The 16,409-nt window shown below is 43.7% G+C and overlaps 1 protein-coding gene across 1 annotated transcript in view; it reads right to left on the bottom strand.

Moving 5' to 3' along the window:
- The window catches only part of AVEN (apoptosis and caspase activation inhibitor), a 174,519-nt gene extending 159,394 nt beyond the window's left edge, over positions 1 to 15,125 (bottom strand). Inside the window, exons 1-2 of the mRNA XM_058540530.1 lie at positions 15,016 to 15,125; positions 6,557 to 7,016 (exon numbers count right to left, since the gene is read on the bottom strand). Of these exons, the coding sequence (XP_058396513.1) occupies positions 6,557 to 7,016; positions 15,016 to 15,125 (570 nt within the window). The remainder of the gene's footprint in view (positions 1 to 6,556; positions 7,017 to 15,015) is intronic.
- Positions 15,126 to 16,409: the final 1,284 nt, after the last annotated feature.

Here is a 16,409-nt window from a genome sequence, read left to right as displayed (position 1 = left end):
CTGCCCCATGACACCTTTATAGAAATTTTCAGACCAACAAAGTTGTTGATTATTTCCACCCAAAAGGAAAAAAAAAAGTATTAAAGCATTTACTCTTGGCCCCTCTACACACACACACACACACACACACACACACACACACACACACACACCCCAAATAAATGGCTTCTAACAAAAGAAAATAAAATTTTAAAGAGAATGAATCCAGTGCCCTAATAAGTTGATAGCTCCTACAAAACAGAAATAATTATGTGCAGTATGGTCTTTATTTCTCCCTCTGGTATTTCAAAGTGCATCAGGAAATAGTGACATCTGAATAGAAAATACCTTTACAACCACTTAAATTAATTTCTTAAAAAAGGCTAGTAAGTCACACTGTAGTGTGGTTAGGACCAAATGACCTGCACAGCCTCTCTAGAGATCACCCTCCCAGTACTGTGGAAAGTAATCACTACTTTTTCTGGAGAAAATAGGAAAAAGTAGCAATGGCTTAGTACCAAATTCTCCAGGAAACGTAGCCTGGTGGTCTTGAATTATGACTTTGCCATTTTCCATCCTGGCAGCAGTTTAAAACAAAGACAGTGACACTATTCAGAATGTCAAAAATTGGAAACCATATTCTGCAAATGGTGCATAACCCCAAAAAAATCCAACTCTCTTAGTAAATTCATGAAATAAACTATCTTGCTAAGGAAAAAAAAAGAAAGTAATATGATCTTTTTTTTTTTTTAATTATGAAGGCTGATAAGGCACAGCCCCTGTCCTCTGAGATGACAGACCTGAGGTGGGCTCAGACAAGCACAACACTGGTTAACGATTCAGAATGTCAAGGGCTGTGGCAGGATGATAAGGCAGCTCAGATGAGGGGCACCGAACCCAAAGGGAGGGAGGGTTCGGGGACGAGGAGACGAGAGGACAGTCAGGGAAGTCGTCCTTAAGAAGGAGACTCTGAACAGGGCTTCTGACAGCCACGTAACGAGTAGAGCCTTCAGATATTGATTTCCTCTGCCCCTTGGTATCACTCTTCCTCACAGGGCTCCACACAGGCTCCTGATGGAAAAGAGAGCTCGTAAGTAACATGATCTTAGTCAGCAGACCTCAAGATGGAGTGTGCACAGACCTGGGGTTCGTGAAGATTTTCCAAAGAGTATATGAGCCAGGATGTTTTTAAAGGAATCAAAGTTCCCTTACTGAGTGTCCACACTCTTTCCTAAGAGCGGTCTATCTCAGAAAGCACTTGAGGCCGGGCACCCCCTTCTCAGCCGTTCTCAGTCTGCCTGTGGTGTATACCCTGAGCCCCAAGCAAAGGGTAATTTTAAACACAGGTGTAGATGCTGAGACAGTGTAACTCTCAAGACCCAGTAACAAGTCCTTTTGCAAATCAGGTAGTTTCTGATTCCTTGCTTTCAACAAAATTAGAGTTGTCAGCTGATAGATTATTAAAATGTTTTATAATAAGGATTCTGGCATATAATGCAAAAGGTATTCAAAGAATTGAGTACATGACGAAACTCCAACCATTCCCATCTACCTTTTTATGAGAACTATGTTTCTCAGTGCCTTAAGGTTACAAGATATTTTTTAAAAAATCAAAATTTGTTGTTATAGGGAAGCAGAAAGGGTGATCACTAAAAGATTTTCAAGTCTAAAAATATATTATGCTGGATAAAGCTCTATGGGAGATGTGAAATTAAAACACAAGTTAAAAAGAATAAGGAATAATGTAAATCTTTTCACTGCTAAAGAGTTTATTAATGTGATTCTTCAATGGATGATGGTGAATCCCAAATGACTACAGTTTTTAGACTCTATCCATGTGTAGGAATGATGTGACAGTTCTATTTAAAATGTCAATATATACAACACATGGGAAATTTATCTTCTGAAACTATCTGAATCATCGATTTAAAATATTAGATATAAATGTTAAAGTAAACGGAGTACATCATATATCAAAATTTTTTTAGGCAGACAATAAGCAGAAAGTTTCAAGGATCAGCTGCCAGTGTCAATAATGCCAAGTGAAAGTGAAATAATGGTCAGTGAGAAAAGCAGACCTCAAAACAGTATACATTAGCAAGATCGGGATTCCAACATAGTTACAGCATCTGAGCAGTGGTTTACAGCAGCAGCAGGGGAGAAGGCCAATTCCATGGATTACCAAGAGCTAATCTGAAAGCAATTTTCTTTTGGAACACTTAAATACGTTCAGTTTCTAACCAAATTTGTTTCAGGCTTTCTGAAAATAGGGGAAATACAGTCTAGAGGCTGTCATTTGACTTTGACTTTAATAGGCTCTCAACCTCTATTTGGCTGACATGATGAGGGTAACTCCTTTCAGCCACAATGAAGGAGCAAGTGCCTTGGAAAGTTGCCAGCAACTTTGATTTGACACTGTGTTTTCTTCCAGCTTCACATTAAACCTGAACATCAAAGTCAGAGATCTCCCTCTTACTAAGTGAAATACAGTCATACATTGCTTAACGATGGGGATGCGTTCTGAGAAACTCGTCATTAGGCAATTTCGTCGTTGTGCAAACATCATAGAGTACCCTTAACATAAACCTAGATGGTACAGCCTACTACACACAGCTATATGGTACTAACCTTATGGGACCACCGTCATATACTCGGTCCGTCGTTGACTGAAACGTCATCATACAGCGCATGACTGTAGTTGCAATGAACATGTCAAAGGCATCTAGTATTAACTATTACTCAGGCAAAGGATTTATATTATTGTTTGCAAAGCAAAAGTTTGGTCAGAAAAAAATGCCTCCATGTTCTACTCTCCTTAATGCAGCTATAAACATCTGTCTTATCTTTCATTGGACATAAGTAATTAAAAAATGAATAAGAGCAACCTCTAACACATAAACATGGAGCAAGAAAGCAAAGATCTGCTGACATCCACAATAACTGAATATGGTACCTGTATTACCTTAGAACCTTATAATCATATTGAATCATCAGGAAAACAGGAATGTGGAAAGGATCACTGAGTCCTCCACACATCCCCTTTTCAAATCTCAAAGTCCCTCCCAGAGGCAGGTTAGGGTAGTAGTTAAAAGAACTGGTCCTGGGGTCGAAATGCCTGGGTTGAATCCAGGCTCTGCAATTTGGTGGCTGATACTGGAGAAATTATTTAACCTCGCCTAGCTGTGAGTTATTTAACTGCACCTCCGTTTTCTCATCTCATACTAAGTGCTCAATAAATGTGAGTTACTATTTTTATTACAGGGAGGAAAAAAGAAAAGAAATTCCAAGGACTTGACTTCCTCTCTGCTAATAGTTCATCAAAAAGATAACTATAATATAAAAACAAATCCTAATATTTGAGTTTTTTTAAGTTAATAATTGCATCGGGTACAATATCACGCTTCTAGTGGGTATTCAATGAAGATAATTAGCCTTATGATACGTTTACCCAAACTCCATAGGCTTGGGGTTCACACCATCTACAGAGGGAATGATTTAAGAGCAAGAGACTAGCAGATGCAGCGATTTCAACTAAGTTACCGTGAGTATTACCTATCTCAAAGTTGTTTTGTTTAGTTTTATTTTGTCTTATTTTCCATTTATAAGCCACGTACATGTAGTGGTCTAAAGTAGAAAGCAACCAGGGGTGGTTGGGTGGTTAAGATTCAGTGCTCTCATCGCCTCGGACCGGGCTCATGGCCCAGACTCATTTCCCGGTCAGGGACCCACACCACCTGTCAGTTGTCAAACTGTGGTGGCTGCACGTTGCTGCGATGCTGAAAGCTATGCCACCGGTATTTCAAACACCAGCAGGGTCACCCATGGTGGACAGGTTTCAGTGGGGCTTCCAGACTAGGACAGACTAGGAAGAAGGACCTGGCCACCCACTTCTGAAAAAAAATTGGCCATGAAAACTCTATGAACAGCAATGGAGTATTGTCTGATATAATGCCAGAAAGTGAGAGGATGGCACAAAAAGACTGGGCAGGGTTCTGCTCTGCTGCACACAGGGTCGGGAGTCAGAATCGACTCAACGGCACTAACAACAAAAAGCAGAAGGCAAAGGGTATAAACAGTATTAAACTCTGGAGTTATGCAACTGGTCCTTACACAGCTAAAACTCCATCATGAATTTCTTTCTAATCATTTCAGTTAATCTCCATTTGGGGCACAAATGTGCCATGGGATATGAGAACAGAACAAAGAGGCCTCACGCAGGCAATCAATCCTGTCCCACTTAATCTCTAGGCACCAAGAATAGCATTCTTAGCAAGCCTAAATTCGAACAGTACTTGAGAATCTGAGAAGTGAAAGCGACCTCAGAGGTCACCAACACAAACCAAAATGAAGGAATAATCTTGCCAACATCTCTTCATCCAGCTTTGCCTAAAAATATGATGGTGGCAGTAACAGTGGTAGAAGCGGTGGCAGCTGCAGCTGTCATTTATGCCCCAGGCCCTGTGCCAATCATTGACATACACTGACACACTGAATCACTAAACTGTGAAGAGAGAAAATCCCAACAGAAAACATAAGATGGAATTTTTTTTTGTAAGGAAGATCAGCCCTGAGCTAACATCCGTTGCCAATCCTCCTCTTTTTGCTGAGGAAGACTGGCCCTGGGCTAACATCCGTGCCCATCTTCCTCCACTTTATATGGGACGCCGCCACAGCATGGCCTGACAAGCAGTGTGTCGGTGTGCGCCTGGGATCAGAACCCCAGGCCGCCGCAGCAGAGCGCGCACACTTAACCACTAAACCACCACACTGGCCCCTACGATGGAATTTTTAAGACCAGTCCAAAAAAGGATAAAAGCCTAACATTTTAATAGAATCAGTTACAATATTAGCACAAGTCAAAAAAATATACTGTTCATTCTCTAAATGATATACCATTATTTTACTCAATTTAGTTCAACAGAGATGAGTAAGACAGAAGCACCTTCATTCACTCAATTCAACAAGTCAAAGACACTTGTTATTAAAGGACTGTGTGCCAGACACTTTAGTAAGTATCAAAGGTACCGTTACTACAATTACTATTAAAACATCATCCCTGCAGCCAAGGAGTGTCTACTCTGTTCTCAGTAAAGCAGTGACTGGTTGACAAAAATGTAAGAGATAAAACATAGTGGAGTCGAGCAGCCTGGTGTACATCCCAGCTCTGCCACCAGCTATGACAGCTTATGCAAGTCAATGAATCTGTAAAACTCAAGACTTTATATATATAAAATTGTTTAAACAACTTTAAGTTTCTTAAAAAATAAAGTTTATATAAAGTTTCACATAAATATACACATAAAATAATGTTATAAAGACAAAATGTGATATATAGTGTACACTAGACAGATCTGAGTCTCCTTCATTTTCTGGTAAACTCACCCTAAGAATTTCTTCACACCTCACTCAAATTTTACTTATTACCCACCTTAATCCTAACAAGGTTAAATATGTCACACTAATTTTAAGTTTTATAATTTTTTTCCAACTCTGTATTTCTGTACACTACTACTATCTTTAGGGATATCTTACCTACTATATGCCCTTATGATATTATAAATATTTCAGTAATAGGAAATTTTCCCTCAATCAGAAAATATAACTTTTTAATCTACGTGCATGAGAATTCAAAATATAAAGACAGTTTTGTACATTTTGTGCTACAAATGTTAAAATAACAGCAGAATGGCTCATAAAGACAGTAATCTACCTCCTTGAGCTGGGATGTCAGTAGAGTTAGTGATATGCTCCATATCATTCCCTGCTCTGAGCTGTAAGAAATTTCCTTCTGTGAATGTGTGAATAAGACCAGTCATATTGCTATTAAAACTCAGACCTGACCGCTGAAACATTTACAGATTGAAAATTCAGGCAGGCGGAGGCCAGCGACCCCTGATTCCTACACATATATAATAAAAGAAAACCACGCTATTTAAAAAAAGAGAGAACTGTGCATCTGATCCTGCTTCCAAATACTCTAGAGTCCAGTCCGTCCTGGCATTCTTTCATTCAGTAACACATTTATTATGCGCCTACTGTGTGCCACGAACTGCACAGGCAGTGAACAGACCAAAAATCCCTTCCCTTCTTATAACAGTAGCTATAAGCAGTAGTGTGACGCTTATACTAGGGTGTGGCTGCCTAGTAGTGTGAGGCTGCCCAAGTCTCAGCATATGGAGACCCAGCCCTGGCCGCGCCCCCACCCCACCAGGGTTAATCACACTGACACCCTATCCGAACCCAAAAGCCCCCCAGAGTTGCAGCCCGGACACACAGCCTCGGCCGTGCGTTCTGAACCATAACGGACCCAGGACCCCTTGGGCAGGCTGCGGAAGCCCACAGACCACACCCTCCATGGCCAGCCGCGCGGGGAGCCCGCGAGGGGCTCGCACACGCACGCGCCACGTGCACACCCGGCGCGCGCCCCCGCCGCCCTCCGCCCGTCCCGCGCAGGCGCCGCCGCCGCCCGGCTCGCGCGCGCCCGGCACGGCACTCCCGCCTCTTGACTCGCGGGCCGGACGCCACCGGCCCCTCTTCCACGCGGCCGCGGCCCCGACCCCCAGCCGTGGCCTCTCACCGGCACGCTGGCCCAGGCGCCCCGGCCTGCTGGCTCCCGGCGGCCGCCTCGCGGGGCGCCTCCTCCTCGGCCTCCGCGGCCGCCGCGGAAGCCCCGGCCGCGGCCCCGGCGGCCGCCTCCGTCCCCGCCGCCGCCGCCTCTCGCTGCTGCCCCGGCGGCCCCCGCCCGCTCGCGGTCACGATCTCCGCCGGGCCGGCCGCGCCCGGGCCGGCGTCCGCGGCCGCCCCGAGCTCCTCGCTCCGCCTGCATCTGGCCGCCGCCGGCGGTGCCGAGCGCGCGGAGCCGGGCCGCCGCCGAGACGCCCTCGCCCCACCGGAAACGGGCCGCACGGAGGAGCCGCGAGCGACGGGCCACCGGTGGCTGCGAGCGCGGGGTGCGGGGCCGGGGAGGGAAGGCGGCCGCGGCGGGGGCGGGGCGGCCCGGGGCTGGCAGGTGGGGCCGGAACCGGGGCTCGGGGGGGCTGGGGGGTGCAGAGGACGGGCGCACTCAGTGGGAGCTGGCAGGGGGGGGCAGGGTGAGTCTGGGGGAGGGACCGTGGTGAGTAAAAGCATGGGCTATAAAACATAAACAATTTGTATAATATGAACTCGTTTTTGTTAAAAAAAGACAGACAAGTATGGGTGTATTTGCATAAGAAAAGGTCTAAGAAAGTATCTACCAAAATGTTAGCAGTGGTTACCTGGTGAGACTTCTAGTGAGTTAATTTTTCTTTTTTTCCTGTTTACTCTCCTGATTTTCAAGAATGTGTGTAATTATTTAAATTATACTAAATTCGGGGTTCAGGAGGAGATATGGAGGAAAAGGCGGTGGGTCCCAGGTGGGAGGTGTGGACTGCAGCCAGCAGCTGGGGGTAGGGAGAACAGTGCAGAGCTGGTAATGACAGAAGGGGCTTCGAGGTCCTGAAGGGAATTTTTGTAGAACTGACTACTTTAGTTCGCACTTAGTGAGCACAGGAGCATTTAATTCTAAGAGCCCTGTGACGTGGGTACTACTGTCATCCTTGTTTTGCAGATGAGGAAACAGCCCTAGAAGAGCTAAACACCTTGTCTTATGTGACACAGGGAGGTAATGGGAACTGGCATTCTAACTCAGGCAGGCTCACTGCAGTGTATCCTTGTGTGTGTGTGTGTGTGTGTTGCTTATTTTATTTAGTAGAAAGTTTTTGAGACTCATCCATGTTTTATGAGTTAATATTTTGTTCCCTTTTATTGCTAAGTAGTAGTTCATTTTATAGATCCAGCCTATGTTAACCAAGGGGAAGAAGGGCAATTGGTTATACCCATACTCGAGCCGTTTTTAGCTTTGTATTACAGACACCACATGAAAATAATAAAAACAAGGGCTAAAACGTCCATTGTGCAATCAGTGTAGCAAAACAAATGTTTTCTTCTTTCCCAGTCCTTTCTGGCCCCTTATATCCATATGTAGTTAACACTATCCCTTGCTTCTAATTGTCTACTCTGTGTCAGGCGCAGTGCTTGGTCCTCAAGAATTAAAAAAAAAAAAAAAGCCACCATCCTTGCCTTCAAGTAGCTCACTTCCCACAAGGAAGAAAACCCTGTAAACAGATTATCATACTCGTGTGCTAAGTGCAGTGAGGACCAAGGTGAAGGCCCAAAGGAAGAAAAGTTAAACTGCCTAAATGAGTCACCCACAGCTTCATAAGAAATAGCCCCTTGAGCCCAGTCCTGATGGTTGAGCAGGAGGTTGCCTGGTTGATAAGTGGGAGTAGGGGAGCTTCCCAGGCAGAAGAACCACTGAAGGATTGTAAACTGGAGAGAAACACAGTTTTAAACAGTAAGAGCGCGATTCTAATAACTTCCCATATAGCACTTCATTTAACCTCACAGCAGCCCTATGAGGAGTACTAGCGTCATCCCTGTTTTACAGATGAGGGATCTAAGACAGAGATGTTAGGTAACGTCCAAGGTCACACAGCTAGTAAGTCATGGAATGATGAGAACCCAGGGCAGTCTGGCTTCAGAGTTGATGCTCTTAACCACTGCACTCAGAAAATCATTCTCTGGAGGAGAGTGAGAATAATAGGCAGAGCCGTTGGGAAGCTGTTGGAATAGCCCAAGCCACAAATAATTAGTGCCTGAATTAAGTCAAGAGCCAAGGAGGCAGATGATGTGACAGATAGAAGACGGGAGACTTGATAGGACTTTGTATCCGGTTGTGAGTGGGGACATTAGGGGTAAGAAGTTAGAGGTGATGCCCAGGTTTCTAGCTTGATTGACCGGGTGGTTAATGATGCCATTAGTCAGAATACAGGTTGGGGGAGGAAATGGCAGGGAAGGTTGTCAGGAAAATAGTATTTTTTACCATTGTATTCTGTGTTTTTCTGTGTTACTTCATTGTGTTAATAGTTAACATTTTTGTCAGTAGACATTATTACGTCCTACACAGTACATCAGTTTTCTCTCTCCTTTTCAGGCTTTCCCTTTTTTTTATTCCTCCACACCCAATTTTTCTCCATTTTTTTCTTTGTCTCTACTTGTAAAATTAAGACTGTCAGTAGCACTCAGGATTAAGTTGTTCATCCCCATGCTAAACTCTCAAATTCAATAATCCCACCCCTAGAGAAACACTAAACAGGAAGATGGAAGTAGTAACAAGAATTTTATCCTTTACTCTGCACACCGTAAAGGAGCTAACAGGAGATACAGACAGATATGAAAGGCAATTTTTTTTAGGAAGATTGGCCCTGAGCTAACATGTGTTGCCAATCTTCCTCTTTTTCTCCCCAAAGCCCAAGTACATAGTTATATATCCTAGTTGTAGGTCCTTCTAGTTCTTCTACGTGGGACGCCGCCTCAGCATGGCTTAATGAGCGGAGAGTATGTCCAAGCCCAGAATGTGAACAGGTGAACCCCGGGCCGCTGAAGTGGAACATGCGAACTTAACCGCTATGCCACTGGGCCGGGCCCTGAAAGGCATTTTTAAGAACCCATTGGACAGCCTGGGATCCCATCCCACATGTGGCCGGGAACGATAATGGTTGGGTACATTATCTCTTCCTAATTTTATGTCCAGTGGCATAAAGTTGGTAACTTGAAACAGGCCATGGTGGGAATTTTTACACCACAGAAACTGGCAAATCAGGGCTTTGTTGGGGAGAGGGAGCAGCAACAGGTTGTTAAATATTCACCAACACACCACCAGTTTGAGCTCTCACCAAGATGTACGTCCACATATTAATCTCATACCAGACAATAGCACAAACCAGGGTTTCTCAACTTTGACACATTTAGGGCTAATTTTTTGTGATGTTGGCTTGTCCTGTGCTTTGATGTTTAATAGCATCCCGGCCTCTACCCACTAGTTGCTACCCACTAGCAACCCTCCTCCCTCCAGCTGTGACACCAAAAATGTCTCCACACTTTGCTAGATGTCCCCTGAGGGGCAAAGTCATCCTGGATGAGAACCACTAGCACAAATCAATCTATGTAACCCTCAAGAAGCCTCCAAAATTTAGGTTGGAAAGATCAGTGGGTTTCAGACTAAGCCATCTTCATTAGGGCACATTCACTATGCCTGATATTTTCACTTAATGGTCAATTAAAGACTAACTACTGAGAGGGAGGAGGTCGAAAGGGATGATTAGGCACATGTGTCTGGTGATGGATTTAAATTAGTATTTGGGTGGTGAACGTGATATAATCTACACAGAAATAGAAGTATAATGATGTACACCTGAAATTTATAAAATGTTATAAACCAGTTACTGCAGTTAAAAAAAAACTAACACTACTGAAAGGTACTATTGTGCTTGTTTTATTTTTTTTTTTTTTAAGATTTTATTTATTTATTTATTTTCCCCCCAAAGCCCCAGTAGATAGTTGTATGTCATAGCTGCACATCCTTCTAGTTGCTGTATGTGGCACGCGGCCTCAGCATGGCTGGAGAAGCGGTGCACGCCCGGGATCCGAACCGGGCCTCCAGCAGCGGAGCGCGCGCACTTAACCGCTAAGCCACAGGGCAGGCCCAATTGTGCTTGTTTTACAGATAGACTTGTTTGTGGATAGTGAGAGCTAACATTTACTTAACATTTACTTTGTGCCTGACACTATTCTAAGCACTACACATACTAACTCATTTAATATTCATAATATTGCTATGCAATAAATACTATTATTATTCCCATTTTACAGATAAGAAAACTGAGTCACAAAGGAGTTAAATAATTTGCTCAAGCCAATAAGTGACGGAACTGGGATTCATACCTGCACAATCTGGTTTCAGAATCTGTGTCCTTAAATCGATGCTGCAGATGCCATCAGACGTCCAGGGACTGTGTTACTCCCCCCACCCCCGCCACCACCACCCCCATCTGTTAATTCAAGGTTTTTTCAGCTCCACCAGGAGTGTTTAGGATATGGAGAATTCTGAGGTCCCCTGCTAACATGTCCTGATTGGAGGACACCACTAGCAGACGTTCCTTTAACCAGGGTGTTGAGTATGCTTCCCTCATTTGATTCTGACCCACATGGAAAAAGTGTCTCGTCACCAAGGATGAAAATGCCGCACACATACCTTCTGCACTGCAAGAAACCAGAGACCTTTTGATTTGATAAATAACAAAGGGAAGGAGGATTTTCTGGTATTGCTTTTCCATGATAGTCCTGATTTTAAACATATGCCATTGCATGAATAAGAAATTCAATTTTCCCTTAGGCAGTACTCATGAGATATCAAAACAAAGTGCTGAATTATAGAGGTATCTCCTTAGGAAAATAAACTGCACTTTTTGCATATTTTTAAATATATATGACCTAATTTATTTTTTTTAAAAAAGGGAGCCAATTCCTTAAAGCAACAGTTCTCAAAAGGTGGACTAGCAGCACAACATCACCTGGGAACTTTTAGGAATGCAAATTCTCAGGCCTCACCCCAGGATCAGAAACTCTAGGGATGAGGCCCAGCAATGAGCGGTTTAACAAACCCCCATGAGGTGATTCTGATGCATGCTCAAGTTGGAGAACCGCTGTCTCAAGGTAGTATCTAAGCATTCAGACATCACAAAAACTTCATAATTCCTAGTCCAAGACCATGGATCTTATAAGCTCTTACTGTTTAATGGAAAAAGATGTTATGATAGGACTTAAAAAAAAAAAAAGGCACTGTCCCCTTGCAAATACAATTTTCACGGAACAAATGCATCTTCCTGATTCCTCTCTTCATAGGCAGGCAGGTTTTCTACAATTTAGTTGATTTCTGATGCTTAGGATATGAACAGTGCAAACTGGGGAACACTAAGATCTCTCAAAAAGATGGCTTTTTATTTACCATGCCTTTTGAGCAGCTGCATCCACTACTGAGGGTTGCTCGTCGGCTGCAGGGGGAGGGACTATAGCAGGAGCTATCCTTTCAGGCCAGAATCCCCAGCCTGTAACCTGGTGACGATGAAGGGCAAGTGAACCGCCCGTCAGGTCACAATGGTGCTTGGGCCTCTAGAGCTGGAGTCAGGAGTAGAGAACTCCCCAAAAAGACTGGAGCAAGCTCCTAACATACAGAATTCATGACCTGATCCCTTCTCCTCTCTCCCTCTGTCCCCACTCTCAGCTGCTGACCGTGCTTTCTATTGCACAGAGAAATAGAAGCACTCAGAAGAGAATTTCCACCACTGCCGTTACTACAACGCACAGCCTACCTACATCTGTACCCATGTACCCTGCCTCCTCTCCTGTTACTGCACAGGGGTCTCTGCTCCAGTGCGAGGCCAATGGCTGTATTATTGTACTAGGTCCCATCCCTGCACACCTACCTGAGGACATCTTTCCAGCAACCACCCTCACTCTCCTACACGTCAGTTTTTACCTTCTAATGGATCATTCACATTACCATACAGACATGCTATATTTCCACTTTTTTTTTTTTAAACTCTTGGCCCCATATCCTAATCCAGCTTCTGCCCCATTTCTCTACTCCCTTTTATAGCAAAACTCCCCAGAGCAGTCATCTATAGCCCTGTCTGCAGTTCTCCTCCCCTTCACTCTAATCCACTCCACAGGGCTTTCATGCTTCCCACTTCACCAAGATGACTGATCACTGTATCACTGCACTCTCTGTGGAGCTAAATCCAGTAGTCAGGTCTCAGTCCTAATCTTTCTTGTCTTGTCAGCCTCATTTGATATAATTGATCACTCCTCCCTCCTTGAAACGTTGTCTTATTGTTGCTTCCAGAACAAAACACTATCCTTGGGAATTCAAAGATGCATATATAATGCATGCCTTCAAGTCTGTTGGGAAGACTTGGACAATACAAGCAAGAGCTTCTGGACTTCCAGATTCTCACATAAATCCGTTTGTAGTAGTACTTCCCAGACCTCTTCATGTCATGGCACACATAGAAAATGATATTTGCCCGGTACTCTGGCATAACAAGACAAGACTGATCCCAGCAGAGGCGACCCACCTAGGCAACTGCAAGGCCTGAGGGGCACAGTGCATGCAGGCTCCAGTTTCTGCCTTCATGTACAGCAATCCCACTGCTGTTTTCCTCCCTACAATGAAAATACAATCATTTGATGTCCTCATAATAGACTTGTCTGTCACATAACTGTGGTATAAAAGCTCAACTTAATTCTTATATTCTCTTTTTCTTAGAACCATAAAAGAGTAACTCCCTCACTTCGAGGACTGCTGTATATCTCTTTTATATGCTCCACAGCATCTAGCACCGTGGTGAACACAGAACATGTTTTTAAAAACGTCGCATTAAAAGTCTACTCCAGGGGGCTGGCCCTGTGGCACAGCAGTTAAGTTCGCACACTCCGCTGTGGCGGTCCGGGATTCGCAGGTTCAGATCCCGGGTGCGCACTGACGCACTGCTCAGCAAGCCATGCTGTGCCAGCGTCCCATATAAAGTAGAGGAAGATGGGCATGGATGTTAGCTCAGGGCTGATCTTCCTCACAAAAAAAATAAAAAATAAAATAAAATTTTACTCCAGATATTATTGCTTCAGTGACATTGAGAAGTCATTTCTTAATCACCATATGTTTTTGGACAGCATTCTATTCTGCCAATCAACAGATGTTAGATAGATGTGGGGGCTGGCCCCATGACCTAGTGGTTAAGTTCCATGTACTCTGCTTCAGCAGCCCAGGGTTCACAGGTTCGGATCCCAGGCAAGGACCTACACCACTTGTCAGCCATGCTCTGGCAGCATCCCACATACAAAATAGACGAAGATTGGCACAGATGTTAGCTCAGGGCGAATCTTCCTCAGCAAACAAAAAAAAAAAAAAGGTGTTAGATAGACCTTCCTTTAAAATAGAAACCAATAGAGAAATCTAGAACCTCTCTTACTCATACATTCTGTTATTGGAAGTTCTTCCTGATACCTGACCAGATGTTACCATGTGTGTTTAAGCTTGCTTTCTCTTGATTTATCCCTGAAAAGGAAGGTGGGAGTGGGAGAGCAGCTCATGAATACTCTCCATAACAGCATGTCTGGTTATGATGATGTCCTGATATCACTGGATTGTAGATGCTATTCAAGTTTTCCACTGTGGTTGCTATAGAAACAATGAAGAGTGGCTCAGGCATAAAGCTTCTCAGAAAAAAGGTATTTCAGAAAAGTAAGGTCTAAGCTCATCTTGTGCAGTCTTAGAAGTCATCAAGGCCCCTCCCCAGGGAAAAGAATTCATTTGGTACACAGTATTTTACCTTTTCTGGGTTTTATGTGGTTTTGCTTCATTTTTAATTTATTGACAACAAAGAAGCAAGAGGCAATCTGCCAAGGTTGGGAACAAGGAGACTTTTATTACTCTGGGATTCTTTGTCTTCTGTTCAGTGGTGGAAAATAAACAGGGATGATGATTTGCTTTCTGCTGATGCTGGCACCCAAGAAATAAACATACTATCAACACTGTGATGAAAAATGGGAACTTTTAAAATTTGAGTAACCAAATAAGACCTCATAAGAATTCTCATCTCCCAGATAACCATTTATATTTCATTTGCCTTTGCAACCCTAAAAGCCAGTGTTAGCCCCCCCATAAACACAATCTTTTACTCAAAAACTTTTAAATGATTCAAAAAGTTTATTGTGGAAGACTATCATGCCTGAAACTCAGTTTTCACACTCAACTATCGTGCACAAAAAGAAATCAATGTTTCAGTCATGGAACCCACATCGTGTCCCAAATGCCTTTGTCTGTGGAAAGATCCGTCCGTTCCCAGCAGCTTAGGAACCAGGAAAAATCATTCTCTCAAAAATGAGGCAAAAAGAAAAAAAAATGGAAAGGACAGGTGGAAGCAAAGCAGGAAAGGAAATATGTATTAATTTCAAACAAGAGAAATAAAATAAATCTCCTTGGAAGGCAGAGGGGGATCCAAATGGTATTGCACATTTCAAGTGGAAAAATACCATTTTCCACAGCACCTTTGTAAGCTACGGTTCCCCTTTTCTAGGAAGTTCAGAAATTATCCTTAGGCTTGCTATTTAAAGTACGGTTCATGGATCAGCAGCATAGAGAGCGCTCGGGAGCTTTTGAGAAATGTGGAATTGCAAGCCCCATCCTCCTGCAATTGAACAAGATCCTCCAGGTAGTTCATAAGCATGTTACGTTTTGAGGAACACTGATTCTAGTCCTCGGGATTTTTTTAAATTCCTAATGTGCTCCCAGGTGGTGCCAATACTACCCATCTATCGACTGCACCTTGAATCGCGAGGTTCTAGAGAAGTCACTGGTTTTCCACCCTGGCTGCACATGAAAATCACCTGAGGAATTTCAAAACTGCATGATGCCCAAGTCTCTCCCACAGAGATTCTGAGTTAACAGGTCTGGCGGGGCTCAGACATGGGGCTCCTGGACGATTCTAACGAGCCACCTGTGATGAGATCCACTTACCTAAACTAACCCTACATTGTATAATAATTAAAACTCCAAACTGACATTAGAATAGGACTTGGTGGGTTCCTTACATTATCTCCTTTGGGAGTCCTCAAAACAACTCTGTAAGGTAGGTAGAGCAGACACCGTTATACCTGTTGAACAGATGAAAAAACTGAGGACTCAAATTAGCTGAGAGCTGCTTTCACTACACTGACTTCCAGAGCAGCCAAATCACTGCTGTTTCCCCAGCTGAGAACAGAGGCAAGTTGAGGTCTAAAATTCATGCAGTGTCCAATGTTTCCCATTGTGAGTCTACAGGAAAAGCCCAAAAACATTTTAAAGGATAAATCATCAATTCCAATCTCTTAATGTTATATATGGGGAAACTGAGGCCCAGAGATTTGTCTCAAATCACAAGATTTTAGCCAAAATGAAAACTGAAATCTCCATACTCCCAGTTCAGTATGTTTCCTGCTAAACTGCATTTCCCAAGTGCGACCCATGGATTCCACGGGATGCTAACGGATGTTCCTCTGAAAAAGCTTAGATTCACTAAGCCACCTCTGGGTTAAACCAAATTAAACAGTGTCTTTGACCTCAAGGACCCCTCAGCCTTCCCTGGGCTCACGTGTTTTCTAACTCTCTGAGAGCTTTATGTAATATATGGTATTTTCTCAACTTATTTGACTACGGAACCGTTATTTTCAATCAAGTATCCTGAAGGAGCCCTGTTCTAATGAGGTGACTTTGTGGAAGACTGTTGCCCTTGGGTCTCTTCAAGGTTATTCTGCTTCAGTGGTTGGGACCGATTGTTATGCCCCTAGACGGAGAGCACCAACTTCAATAACGATGGGGAAAAGGATCATTAGGACCGTGAAGCATCTACAACAGCCAGCTCAAGGCCACGGAAGCATTGCCTCATCGTTTTATTCCACCTTGTCCCTTGATAGACCAGGCTTCAGACCCACACCTTCTTGCCAGATTGCTACTTTGTAATGAACATTCCCCT

The sequence above is a fragment of the Diceros bicornis genome, chromosome 5 (genome assembly GCF_020826845.1).
Source record: "Diceros bicornis minor isolate mBicDic1 chromosome 5, mDicBic1.mat.cur, whole genome shotgun sequence".
Classification (NCBI taxonomy): Eukaryota; Metazoa; Chordata; class Mammalia; order Perissodactyla; family Rhinocerotidae; genus Diceros; species Diceros bicornis.
Note: the sequence above shows the minus strand (reverse complement) of the source record. Positions and strands in the feature narration are given on the sequence as shown.